At 43.4% G+C, this 13,820-nt stretch overlaps 1 protein-coding gene across 1 annotated transcript in view; it reads left to right on the top strand.

The window, feature by feature from the left end:
* The first annotated feature begins 1,149 nt into the window (after window positions 1–1,149).
* The window catches only part of zmpste24 (zinc metallopeptidase, STE24 homolog), a 33,640-nt gene continuing 20,969 nt past the window's right edge, over window positions 1,150–13,820 (top strand). Inside the window, exons 1-4 of the mRNA XM_080211383.1 lie at window positions 1,150–1,515; window positions 6,903–7,049; window positions 10,578–10,664; window positions 12,693–12,809. Of these exons, the coding sequence (XP_080067509.1) occupies window positions 1,408–1,515; window positions 6,903–7,049; window positions 10,578–10,664; window positions 12,693–12,809 (459 nt within the window). The 5' untranslated portion in view covers window positions 1,150–1,407. The remainder of the gene's footprint in view (window positions 1,516–6,902; window positions 7,050–10,577; window positions 10,665–12,692; window positions 12,810–13,820) is intronic.

The following is a 13,820-nucleotide window of genomic DNA, read 5'->3' as shown; positions in this document are numbered from 1 at the left end:
TACTTACATCTGCTACAACTAGGGGACCCTGGACAAGGAAAATGTGGAAACCATCATCACTTCTGATGCCTTTCCACAATGCTGGTTGCATTGCAGGGATTAAGACCTCGCTGGCAAGACGGTACTTCTTAAAGGCAAAATACTGAAGCTGTTGGAATCTGAAAGGATGGTGTCAGACTTGGTGAAATTTTCCAGCATTTTCTGCTGATGCTGTCAGACCTGATTTAGGTTTATTTATGAGTGTCACACGAAGGCTTATATTAACACTGAAATGAAGTTACTGTGAAAATCCCCTAGATGCCACACTTCAGCACCTGTTTGGGCACACAGAGGGAGAATCTAGCATGGCCAATGCACCTAACCAACACATCTTTCAGGTGGCAAAGTGGTTAATACTGCTGCCTCACAGCGTCAGGCATCCAGGTTTCATTCCCGGCGTGGGTCACTGTCTGCGTAGAGTCTGCACATTCTCCCTGTGTCTGCGTGAGGTTCCTCTGGGACCCGGTTTGATTCCCACTTTGGGTCGCTGTCTGTGTGGAGTTTGCGCAGTCTCCCCATGTCTACGCGGGTTTCCTCCCACATTTTGAAAGATGTGCTGATTAGGTGCATTGACCCGAACAGCTGCCGGAGTGTGGCAACTAGGGGAATTTCACAGTAACTTTGTTGTAGTGTTAACGTAAGCCTTACTTGTGACTAATAAACAAACTTTTAACTTTGTGGGAGGAAACCAGAGCACCCAGAGGAACCTCACACAGACACAGGGAGAGCGTGCAGACTCCACACAGACAGTGACCCAAGCCGGGAATGAAACCTGGATGCCTGACGCTGTGAGGCAGCAATGCTAACCACTGTGCCACCACCACCTGCTAAGACTTTCCGGCATTTTCTGTTGATGCTGTCAGAACTGCTGAGATTTTCCAGCATTTTCTGTTTTTTGTTGGCATTATTTAATTTGTTGTTTCTTTGTGATTTATGATTTTTATCAGTTGTGAGGAGGTGGCACTTTTCTTTGTTCAGTTTAGTTTAGTTTAGTTTGATTTGGTTTGGTTTGAGGGAACCCCCACTGTCTGCTTCTGTAGGCAAGGACAAATTCTGTCTGTGCGACGGAACAATATTCCTCAGCGCACCAATTTCCTGTCCGCCCGGACCCATTTAACTGTAACACAGCCGGCAGCAAGGGCTGGTTCAGTAGAGATAGGGAGAGAGAAAAAACTATAAAGATTTAATTGAAAAAAGGGACTAAAGCAGCGAGTAAAGGAAAGCAGAGGGGGAAAAGTGGAGAGCTGTTTCTGTAGAAACTGACTTTTATTATCTCTAGCTAGGGCCACGTGCCTGTCAAAGGGGAAATTGAAAGAAAAGTAAACAGTTTTCCGGTGCCAGTGACAGTCGGAAGTGGCAGGGGCAATCATGATTCGCTTTATTGCAGAGTTAAGCATCGAAAACCAAATCTTTTACTCGGTGCTGCTCTTTTCCTGGGCCGTGTATGTGTGGGAGGCCTACCTGGCCCACAGACAGGTAAGTGGGAGCCACATTAACCACCACCCCCCATTACAGGAGAAATGGGGATGAGGAGTGAGACCCAAAAAGAAGAATAATCCCCACCTTGGAGGATCAGAGTGAATTGTCTGCAAGTCCTGTTTTAAATGGAAACAAAAATGCCCCCTCAGTGATACAATGTGTCAGGCACTCTGATACAATGTGTCAGGCACTCTGATACAATGTGTCAGGCACTCTGATACAATGTAACAGTGCAGCAACCCTTACCTGCTATTTTAACATCACTTTACCCAATCAATTTTGGCATCTTGTTGTACGTGGGCCATCACGGTGGCACAGTGGTTAGCACTGCTGCCTCACAGTGCCAGGGACCTGGGTTCGATTCCCGGCCTCTGGTCACTGTCTGTGCAGAGTTTGCACATTCTCCCCATGTCTGTGTGGATTTCCTCCGAGTGCTCCAGTTTCCTCCCACAACCCAAAGATATGCGGGTTGGGGTGCATCGGCCCTACTAAATTCTCCCTCAGTGTACCCGAACAGGTGCCAGAGTGTGGTGATGAGGGGATTTTCATCGCAGTGTGAATGTAAGCCTACTTGTGACTAATAAATAAACTTCAATTTGCCCTTCTGCTATTAACGGTGCAAAGAATTGGTTACAAGGTTTCTTTTTAAAAAAATAACAATTGAACTCCTTTAATTTGAAATTTAAATCCTTGCTTTTTGATTAGATAGACAGCTTTTGAATGAGCCAGATAGTGAAAGAGTGGTCTTTGCCCCTCTCTGTCTCTCACTCACTCACACACACACACACACACAGACTCCTTTCCCAATGGTTTAAGTTTAAACATGATTGCTTAAACTACATACATTTTGTCTCCAGTAACAAACTGAACATTCCACTGCTGTGTAATTGGAAAAAGCAAAGGCTGTGGTAGTGGTGGTGGTGATGGGGGGGGCTTAAAAGTAATACACCATGCGTGATGAGAGAATTATCGTGATTATAGAAAGAGGCCATTTGGCACATCGAGTCCATGACAGCTAGCTGTCAAGTGATCCAGTCAGTCCCATCATTTGTTTCATCCTTTTAGCAAGCAAGTTTCCTTCAAGTGCCCATCCAATTTCATAGAAACTAGAAGCAGGAGTAGGCCATTCAGCCCTTTGAGCCTGTTCTGCCATTCATTTTGATCATGGTTGATCATTGAATTCAGTACCCTGATCCTGCCTTTCCAGCTCTCCATATTCCTTGATCCTTTTAGCCCCAAGAGTTATATCCAATCCTGTTGAAATCCTTGATCATCTCTGCTTCCACCATCCTCAAAGGCAATGGGTTTCGGCTCATTACCATAGAAGAATCATAGAATCCCTGTAGTGCAGAAAGAGGCCATTTGGCCTATTGAGTCCTAACCAACCACAATCCCCCCCAGTCCTATTCCTGTAAATCCATGTATTTACGCTGCTAATCCCAGACACTACGGTCAATTTATAGCATGCCAATCAACCTAACCTGTACATCTTTGGACTGTGGGAGGAAACTGGAGCACTCGCGCAAACACCCATCCACCAGAGGAAACCCAGACAGACACAGGGAGAATGTGCTAATTCCCCACAGATAGTGACCCGAAGCCAGAATTGAACCCGGGTCCCTGGTGCTGTGAGGCAGCAGTTCTAGCCACTGTGCCACCCCTATTCCACTTGCTGTGTAAGAACGGTTCTTCCTCACATTTTCCCCCCATATCTCCTGCCCAAAACCACAAGCCTGTGTCTCCCAGTCATAGAGTTTTACAGCACAGAAAGAGGCCCTTCGTCCCATTCTGTCCGTGCCAGCCATCAAGCACCTAAATATTCTAATTGCATTTTCCAGCACTTGGTTCATAACCTTGTACGATATAGTGTTTCAAATACTCATTTAAATATTTCTTAAATGTTGCAAGGGTTCCCATCTCTACTACTCTTTCAGGCAATGAGTTCCAGATTCCCATCACCCTCTGGGTGATAAAGTATTTCCTCAATTCTCTCTATATCTTCTGCCCCTTAACTAAATCTATGCCTTCAACTAAAGGGAAAGGTTTCCTCCTATCTACCTTATCTGTGTCCTTCACAATTTGTACACCTCAATTAGGATCCCCCCTCAGCCTATCCAGCCTCTCTTCATAGCTGAAATGCTCCAGCCCAGAAAACATCTGAATCTTCTCTGCACCCTCTCTAGTGCAATCACATCCTTCCTATAGTGTGATGACCAGAACTGCACACAGTATTCCAGCTGTGGCCTAATGAGCATTTTATAAGCTGCATCATAACCTCCCTGCTCTTGGATTCTGTGCCTCGGCCTCCCATATGCCTTCTTAACCAACTTATCTATCTGTCCTGCTGCTTTCAGGGATATATGGACAGGCATCCCAAAACCCACTGATTCTCTGTACTTCAAGCACTCTACCATTCATTGTGTACTCCCTTGCCTTATTAGTTCTCCCAAAATGCATCACCTCACACTTTTCAGGGTTAAATTCCACTGTTCTGCCTGTCTATACCCTCCTGTAATCTAAGACTTTCCCTTTTGCAATTTACCATACCACCAATTTTAATGTCATTTGTGAACCTACTGATCATACCCCACACATTCACATCTAGATCATTAATGACTAACACTACAAACAGCAAGGGCTCCAGCACCGATCCCTATGGCACACCACTGGACACAGGCTTCCAGAAACAAAAACAACCTGTAACCAACACCCTATGCCTTCTGCACTAAGCCAACTTTGGATCTTATTTCCCAAATTGCCTGGGCTGCCACTGAGACAGCCCACATACAAAAGGGTGCCCAAATTAATTTGGTCAGGTGATGATAAAATTGCAGGTCAGGGTTGCTGCACTGTTACACTGTATCGGAGTGCCTGACACACTGTATCGGAGTGCCTGACACACTGTATCGGAGTGCCTGACACACTGTATCACTGAGGGGGCATTTTTGTTTCCATTTAAAACAGGGCTTCTTAATCAGCCTTTCTTGCATGATCTTGTCAAAAGTTTACCGAAGCCCAGATAAACTACATCAGCTTCACTGCCCTGTTCTACACACCTAGTCGCTGCCTCAAAAAATTCAATCAAATTTGTAAGACATGATCTCCCCTTGAGAAAGCCATGCTGACTTTGATTAATCCTTACCTCCCCAACTGGAAATTAATTCAGTCCCTCAGAATTCTTTTCCTATAGTTTCCCTACCGCTGAAGTTGGACTCACAGGCCTGTCATTTCCTATTTTTTTCCTACTTCCTTTCTTGACTAATGGTATCACATTAGCTTCCCTCGGGTCCTCTGGAACATCTGTGGCCAGACAGGATTTGAAAATTAGCATCAAGAGCCCCTGCAATTTTTCTCCTTTGCCTCACACAGCAGCCTGGGATAGATCTCGTCTGGGCCTGGGGATTTATCCACTTTGAAGCCCATTAAAACCATTAATACCTCCTTCCTCCCAATGCTAAACTGTTCAATTATCAAATATCACGTTTCCCCTTGCCGTTTTCTGTACCGACTTCATGTCCTTGTATGTCCTACATGAATGTTTGTCAGGTTTGGGATCACTGAGGTTTGCCGTGTGCTCTTAATGACACCTTTTGTTTAAAAACATCACAATTGGTTATGGTACTTTGTAGTTTTGTGTTGAATTCCATAATTCTATTTTGGAAATTAAGACAATTGTGTTGAGTACCTACAGGAAACTTAACAAGGGTGACATGGTGGCACAGTAGTTAGCACTGCTGCCTCACAGTGTCAGGGTCCCAGGGTTCGATTCCCAACTTGGGTCACTGTCTGTGTGGAGTTTGCACCTTCTCCCCGTTTCTGCATGGGTTTCCTCCATGTGCTCTGGTTTCCTCCCACAGTCCGAAAGATGTGTGGGTTAGGTGGATTGGCCATGCTAAATTTCCCCTTAATGTCAAGGGGACTAGCAAGGGTAAATAGGTAGGGTTACAGGGATAGGGTCTGGGTGGGATTCTGGTTAGTGCAGGCTCGATGGGTTGAATGGCCTCTTTCAGCATTGTAAGGATTGTATGATTCTAAATCAACAGTCCAATATCTGGCATATGTCAACTACAGTTAGTGATGCAATGGGAAGATGTGCCAGTGATAATGGAATTGTAGTTGTGGTGAGGATGATGATGGGGATAGAGGTGGGGTGGGCAGGGGGAAGATCTCTTGTGTCACATGGACTCTGAAGTAGGGTACCTTTGATCAGATTAATTTCTAACTGTGACTTTTTAAATTGATTACGAGAGTTAACTAACTTCAATCCTTGAGGGTTAAGGGCACTTTACATTTACTCAGGATTTCGCAAGTGGGGGGAGAAAAAAAACCAAGTACACTTGATGTGTTTAGCTCAATTTCAAAATGTCTTTGTCAGTGTTCAGTAAATGGTTACCTTGATTGTTGTGGCCCTGAGTCAGAGCAAAACAAGAAGGATTCTACTTCCACAGGACTGTGTGTTGACTGATCTTAGCCAAGGTATACTCATTGCACTGCCATAACCTCCAGGGCTTGGGCCAAGCACCGGAAAATGGCATGGCATAGTTAGATCTTTGTTGACTGGCATGGATAGGATTGGCCGAATGGCCACCTTCTGTGCTATAAACATGATGTGGAGATGCCGGCGTTGGACTGGGGGTGGGCACAGTAAGAAATCTTATAACACCAGGTTAAAGTCGAACTGGTTTGTTTGGAATCACGAGCTTTTGGAGCGCTGCTCCTTCATCAGAATGGCCCATTGAGTCTGCACTGACCACAATCCCACCCAAGCCCTATCCCCTCAACCCCATCTATTTAACCTGCTAGTCGCCTTGACAAAGGGCAATTTAGCATGGCCAATCCATCTTACCCGCACATCTTTGGAGTGTGGGAGGAAACTGGAGCGTAAGGAGGAAGCCCATGCAGCCACGGGGAGAACGTACAAACTCCACACAAACAGTGACCCAAGGCTGGAATTGAACCCAGATCTCTGACATTGTGAGACAGCAGTGCTTCTGATGAAGGAGCAGCGCTCCGAAAGCCTTGTGATTCCAAATAAATCTGTTGGACTGTTGTGAGACTTCTTATCGTGCTACAAGCATCCATGAACCTATGTACAGTTGTCTACTACGTGGCTGGGTGAACAAAGGAGGGAATAGTCAGGGTTTCTGCTCTTGGTTACTGTCAAACGATCCCCTGCTGAAGAATGGGTTGGGCTTGATGTTTCAGTGCTTGTTGAGCTTGTTCATGCTCAACATCCAAACTTATGAATGACCACTTTTAGTGAAACAGGAGCTCTGTCATTATAAGTCAGAGACAGAAAGCGAGGAAATTGGCTGTCAGAATGGGGATTTAATGTTTCTGCTGCAAACATGTGTGTGAATTGTGTCTCTTTTCCTGCTCTTTAGCGCAAGACATACAGAGACACCACGCTGGTGCCTGAAGAACTGGGGAAGATCATGGACTCTGAAACTTTTGAGAAATCTCGGCTGTACCAACTAGATAAAAGTACTTTTGGATTCTGGTCTGGTCTTTATTCTGAGACTGAGGGAACAGTGAGTAGTGCTACTATTCCTAAAACTACTGCACATACATATGTAAATGGAAATTTTAATGGCTAATTTCTATGATAAAGTGAAAGGTTGTTTATTTCATGTGAGGTCTTAATTTTCTGATGTCAATTGTCTCTTTACTTCACCCTTACACATTTTTTTGGATAATTTCACCAATGCTATTCATTATTCCTGGAAGTCATGATATGGAGATGCCAGTGTCGGACTGGGGTAAACACAGTAAGAAGCCTCACAACACCAGGTTAAAATCCAACAGGTTTATTTGGTAGCAAACACACTAGTTTTCGGAGCTCTGCCCCTTTGTCAGGTGAGTGGAGAGTTCTGATCACAAACAGAGCATATAAAGATACACACTCAGATTACAGAATACTGATTAGAATGCGAGTCTTTACAGCTGATGCAATCCCAGGCAAGTTGTTGAGGTTACAGATAGTGTGACATGAACCCAAGATCCTGGTTGAGGCCGTCTTCATGTGTGCGGAACTTGGCTATCAGTCTCTGCTCAGCAACTCTGCGCTGTCGTGTGTCGTGAAGGCACCCTTGGAGAACGCTTACCCGAAGATCAGGGGCTGAGTGCCTGTGACCACTGAAGTGTTCACCAACAGAAAGAGGGCTTGCAACATCTCACTGTCCTGACTGGAGGCAATATACATCTCTTTAACCTATGCTTAATGCTATATTTAAGACTTGATTCGCTGTAAAGACTCGCATTCTAATCAATATTCTGTAAACTGAGTGTGTGTCTTTACATGCCCTGTTTTTGATCAGAACTCTCCACTCACCTGACGAAGGAGCAGAGTTACAAAAGCGTTTGCTACTAAATAAACCTGTTGGTCTTTAATCTGGTGTTGTGAGACTTCTTACTATGATTATTCCTGGAAGTCAGGAAAGGCAAGGGTATTAGTGCATTAGGAATTAGGTACTAATGTGCTGTTAAATTTATATTTAACAATCGTAGCTGTCAACTGTTTAGTAAAACCAACTTAACTTTCCACATCTATCCTCAAAGTCCTTCTTTCTCATGTAATAGAATACTTTCTCTCTTCCTGTGGTGCAGTGGGAATTGATTTAGAAGCATTGTATAGATAAAAACCAGTTTTGGTTGTGTATGTGTATGGATACATCATGGAATTTGTAGTGGTGAGTTGCCTAACTGACTGTCAGTTAGAGAGATGTTTTTGTGGGACTAGGTGAGTGAGTGAATGGGCAGAGAGAACACTTGCAGATAGGCATACTCCTCTGCTTCCCTCCCAGTCTCATCTAAAGGCAAAATATTTAAAACAAATAGCACTTCTGCCTCATATGCCGGGGACTTGGGTTTAATTCCAGCCTTGGGTGCCTGTGTGGAGTTTGCATGTTCTCCCTATGTCTGCATGGATTTCTTTTGAGCGCTCCGGTTTCCTCCAACATTCCAAAGATGTGTAGGTTAGTTTGATTGGCCATGTTAAATTGCCCCTTATTGTTCCAAGATATATGGGTTAGGGAGATAAGTGGAATAAATATGTGGGGTTGCAAAATAAGCCTGGGTAAGAGTTGGAACAAACTCAGTGGGCTAAATGGCTCCTTCTGCACTTTAGGGGTTCCATTATACTCTTCGGAAAATGTGTAACCTGTGCCTTTGTTCGGTGACTTAAAAAAAAGTTTGCCTGCAAGGATGTGTGGGTTAGGTTGATTGGCCATGCCAGATTGTCCCTTAATGTCAAGGTAAATGTGTGGGTTATGGGAATAGGGCCTAGGTGGCATTGTTGTCGGTGCAGACTCAATGGGCCAAATGGCCGCTTCCTGCACTGTAGGGATTCTGTGATTCTATACGATGCGGATAGCTTTGTCTTTTTGAAGTGGGCAGTTGTGAAATTTGACAGGAAATTCCATGGAAAATGGTGCAGTGGGGGAGGGGGAGGAAGAATTGAGATGAATTAGTGGAACTTTTTGCTACAGAAGGATGTGATGGAGAAATGCCACTGACAGGATGATGGAAACCAGCTTGTCATGCGCAATACCATCAGTTGTCACAGTTGAGAAAAGAGGTTGATCATTTAAGGACATTAGGTCTATTTTTTATTGACATGAGATTGAGAAACGCAAAGTTTGTGATGTTCTTGAGGTAGTGAAAGACAGTTATATAAATGTGACCCCTCCCCTCCCCCACCCCCCAACCCCGTTCTCTACCTCACCTCCGTTCGAATGGTCTCTCATGTCTACTGTGGTTATGTCAGTCTTTAAATGACAGTAACTTGTATTTTGAGTGTGAGATTTTGGAACCTATTTAATAAACAACAAAGGTGTAAATTTGAAACTGAAAACAGAATGTGAAGTGTTTGCGTTCTGTTCCAATATTCAGCTATTTTGGGATCGCTATCCAATGGATATAACTGTAATAAGTACATGCTGAGTGGCTTATTTAGTTTGAATCCTGTATTAAGCAAAGCTGCCCCATTCACTAAAGCAAACTGATCATGAGTGGAAATTAGTATTCAAATTCACTCACTTGATCCGAGGAGGTTGTTTTTTCCACCCATGTTAATAATCTTTAATCTTCTCCTGAATCTGCTGTCTCGTGCTGTGAGATATTGTCCTTGCTCATCATTCTTCAGCCAAGGCAGTGAGATCATCAATGAAATTCAATCCAGAGAGGAGGGAGTTGAACTGAACCTGATCTTCTCCATCTCTGACTTGTATCTAATTCTGGCAGCAGCCCTGATAGGAAGCAACAGTGGGGACCTTGGTCGATTTTTTTACTCTCTTGCCTAGGGACACTGATACAGAGTGCAGTTATGGCATCCCTACTCTTGCTCCAGTTGAGTCCAGTAAATTGCAATTAGGATTTATATTTTGATCAAGAATCTACCCTCCCTTATGCCAAATATTAAGACACTGCAAATTTTCCTGGGCTTTATCCAGAATAGAGAGCTGGTGAATTTTGTATGCTGCCTGGAAATTGAATCTTGGACTTCTGGACTCTGGATCAGTTACGTGCTGCTCTAACTAACATCCCTGGGGATGCTCTGTAGCTTTGTTTTAAATAATTTTGAATTTGAAACTGTTGCACTGACTGCCAAACCTCCACCTCTGAGCACAGTGAGCTTGTAACTATAGCCCATTTGCTACAACTGTAATACCAAAGTAGTGTTTATTACCAAGCCATTGCCAGTAATGATAGCTTTTACAGCCCGGTGGCACAGTAGTTAGTGCTGTCTAACAGCGCCAGGGACTGGGATTCAATTCTGGCCTTGGGTCACTGTGTGGAGTCTGTGCATTCTCCCCGTGTCTGCATGGGTTTCCTCCAGGTGCTCCGGTTTCCTCACACACTCCAAAGATGTGTGGTTTTGGTTTATTGGCCATGCTAAATTGCGCTTTAGTGTCAGGGAGATGAGTAGGGTAAATATATGGGGTTACAGGGCTAGGGTATGGGTAGGAATGTTGTTGATGCAAGCTTGATGGGCTGAATGGGCTCCTTTTTGTGCTGTAAGGATTCCATGATTTAAAGTTATTATTCTGCTACCTTTGCAGCTTATCCTTTTGCTAGGTGGAATTCCCTTTCTATGGCGAATATCTGGACACATCATAGGACGTTTCGGTCTAGGACCCGAGTATGAGGTAAGCACTTTGAGATGAACAGTTTTCAATCCCGTGTGATGATGCCAGCCAGAGTCATGAATTTAAATGAAAGCTGTGTTCTACATCTAGTTTGCACAATGTGATTTGAACACTGACATTATTTTCCTTTTGTCTTTAAATATTGCATACAGATAACTTGCATTTAATTATTTTCTGGCCTGAAATCTTAAGATTCCTTACATATAGGCGGCATGGCGGCGCAGTAGTTAGCACTGCTACCTCACAGTGCCAAGGACCTGGGTTCGATTTGCGGCTTAGGTCACGCCTGTGCAGAGTTTGCACATTCTCCCCGTATCTGTGTGGGTTTCTTCTGGGTGCTTCGGTTTCCTCCCACAGCCTGAAATATATGCTGGTTAGGTTCATTGACCCGAACAGGCACCGGAGTGTGGCGACTAGGGGAATTTCACAGTAATGTTCGTGTAAGTCTTACTTGTGACACTAATAAATAAACTTTAACTTTAAAAGAAGTTCACCAGAATGAACTGAAGAGTTGAACTTAGTGTGAATCTTTGCCCAGGTGATGGTAGAACTATCGCCACTGAACCGGAAACTTGTTGTGCTCCTGAAACTTGAGAGCCTCAATGTCCACGATTGATATTTCAGTGCAGTGCTTCTGGCAGCCCTGCACTGTTGGCAATGCCATGTATTGAATGAGATGTTAAACGGGAGCCCTACCTGTTTAACAAGTGAATGTGAAAGATCTGACAGCTCCACTGAGAAGATGAGCAATTAAATTCTCCCTGTCCTGGCCAACACTACTAAAAGAGATTTATCATGTCATCTGCTTCATTGCATTTTGTGTGATCGCATTCAGTGAAATTGGCTGCAAGTTGCGATTCTCCAAAACTTGTTATATCATTTTGCTGTGTGCTTTTTGCACAAGCCTCCTTAGCCTCCCTATTGTTTATAAGAGTTTGCAGAATTGACATTAATTGCCCATTAACTTGTTGCTGCCGCATAAACTTGGAGCTGGATTTTAACAAGTACATGTGATAATTGTTGATGCAATGCAATCAACCTCTACCCCAGACAGTGAGCAACTTATACTCAGGAATGAGACCGGCCAGTTTAATAAATTGTGAGGAACTTTAAAATTATCACATTTTGAATTTTTTATCTTTTTATCTGTCAGTCTAATCCATCAGGTAGCATGGTTGGTGTAGACTTGGAGGGCGGAAGGGCCTGTTCCTGTGATGTAATTTTCTTTGTTCTTTGTCTTTATTTCTGCACCTGTTTTGTCTTGACTTTACCCACTTCCTGCTTCTTTCTTAACCTTAAAATGTCGTTGGTTAAATGTTGATCGAGATGCCACATTGCCCTTGTCATACTGTTATGCCCTCGTGCACTGTTATAAGCCCAGATGTCCAGCAAATTCCAAAACATTTTAGCTGAAGGAGACAGGAAAAAGTCTGACTAATGAATGCTGGTGAGATGACCTGCTGCAATCAGATCCAGTTTATTAATAAAAGCAAATTACTGCGGATGCTGGAATCTGAAACCAAAAGAGAAAACACTGGAAAATCTCAACCAGGAAAGAGCTGACATTTCGAGTCCAGACGACCCTTTATCAGGGTCATTTGGATTCAAAATGTCAGCTCTTTTCTCTCCTTACAGATGCTGCCAGACCTGCTGAGAAATCCAGTTTGTTGCTTGTATCATACAGTGAAAATACATGGAAGAAGTGCCTGTAGCATAAAATGGTCTTTCCTCTCCACTACATGCATGAATTTTCTTTTTAAAAATCCACATGTGTGCTGACTGCAATTCGGGAGATAAGTTTGTAGTTCTTATATAATTTTTCCGACAGTTAATCTGCGATTCTGAACCCTTGCTTGTAAAGCTGCCGTCTTGGAGGATATAGAAGTGATGTTATTCTTGCTGAACTAACATACAGATTGTGCAGTATTTCATACTAAAAATACTTCTGCTTCTTGGAATCATCATTGTGGCGCAACCTGTACTTCTAAAACTAGGAGTTCCCCTTATATTTTTCCTTTCTGTTTGCAGATAACTCAATCCTTGGCATTCCTATTTCTAGCCACCTTATTCAGTGCAGTCACAGGCCTTCCCTGGAGCATCTACAACACCTTCATCATTGAGGAGAAACACGGTTTTAATCAACAGGTATGTCATTTCCAAACTTTCTTTAAAAGCACAAAAAGTAATTAGTAACCAAAACATAATCTTCATTAAAAATACTTAAAAATAAATCACTAACTAAAAGTTGCAGGTTTTTAAGTTTCAATATTTCTTTGGGATTTTGTGTCACTTTTGTAACAGCGTCTGCAAACCAGGATGAGCTTTTACCTGCTAGATATTTTAAAGTTAAAGTAAATCTCATTTATTAGTCACAAGTAAGGCTTTCATTAGCACTAATGAAGTTATTGTGAAATTCCCCTAGTCGTCACAATCCGGCACCTGTTCTGGTCAATGCATCTAACCACATCTTTCATAATGTGGGAGGAAACCGGAGCACTCGGAGGAAACCCAGGCAGATGTGGGGAGAAAGTACAAACTCCACACAGACAGTGACCCAAGGCCGGGAATCGAACCCGGGTCCCTGGTGCTGAGAGGCAGCAGTGCTAACCACTGTGCCACTGTGCTGAGTGTAATCCTGGTAAATTTCCTCTGCATTTGGGTATATGTAGCAAGACTTGGAGGTTAAATACATAATCTTTGCCACTGTGCTGCAACTTCCTGCAATATTTCATATGCTGCTTTGTGAGCCATTCAAGGTGGAGGAATAAACTTTCAAATCTAAGCTTGGTCTATAAACTACCAGACAAAGTGAGTGAATAATAAACAGGTAAATGGTCCAACATTGCTATAAATTACTTACAATAGGTAAACTTAATTCATGCCAGTAGCAAAAAGAACAAGGGTGCCTCCTCCGCACTTATGCTGAATGTGAAACTAACCTGCGGGGGAAAAGCGACTGTTTGCTCCATGGTTATCCATGACTGTGGAATCCAGTGGTAGCACCATATTGGCTCTGCTATTTTATTCAAGCAACGCTGCCCAAGAATATAGCTTCAGATCTTCCTGGTGGTATCCTTGAATGCAAGACATTAGCATTCAGTTAGATGGTTAGCCATTCGGAGGATTGTGTTTGCTCACACAAAGGCAGCTGCCAAA

This window comes from Carcharhinus amblyrhynchos, chromosome 24 (assembly GCF_965287045.1).
Source record: "Carcharhinus amblyrhynchos chromosome 24, sCarAmb.v2.hapA, whole genome shotgun sequence".
NCBI lineage: Eukaryota > Metazoa > Chordata > Chondrichthyes > Carcharhiniformes > Carcharhinidae > Carcharhinus > Carcharhinus amblyrhynchos.
This window is presented reverse-complemented; position numbering and strand designations above follow the sequence as displayed.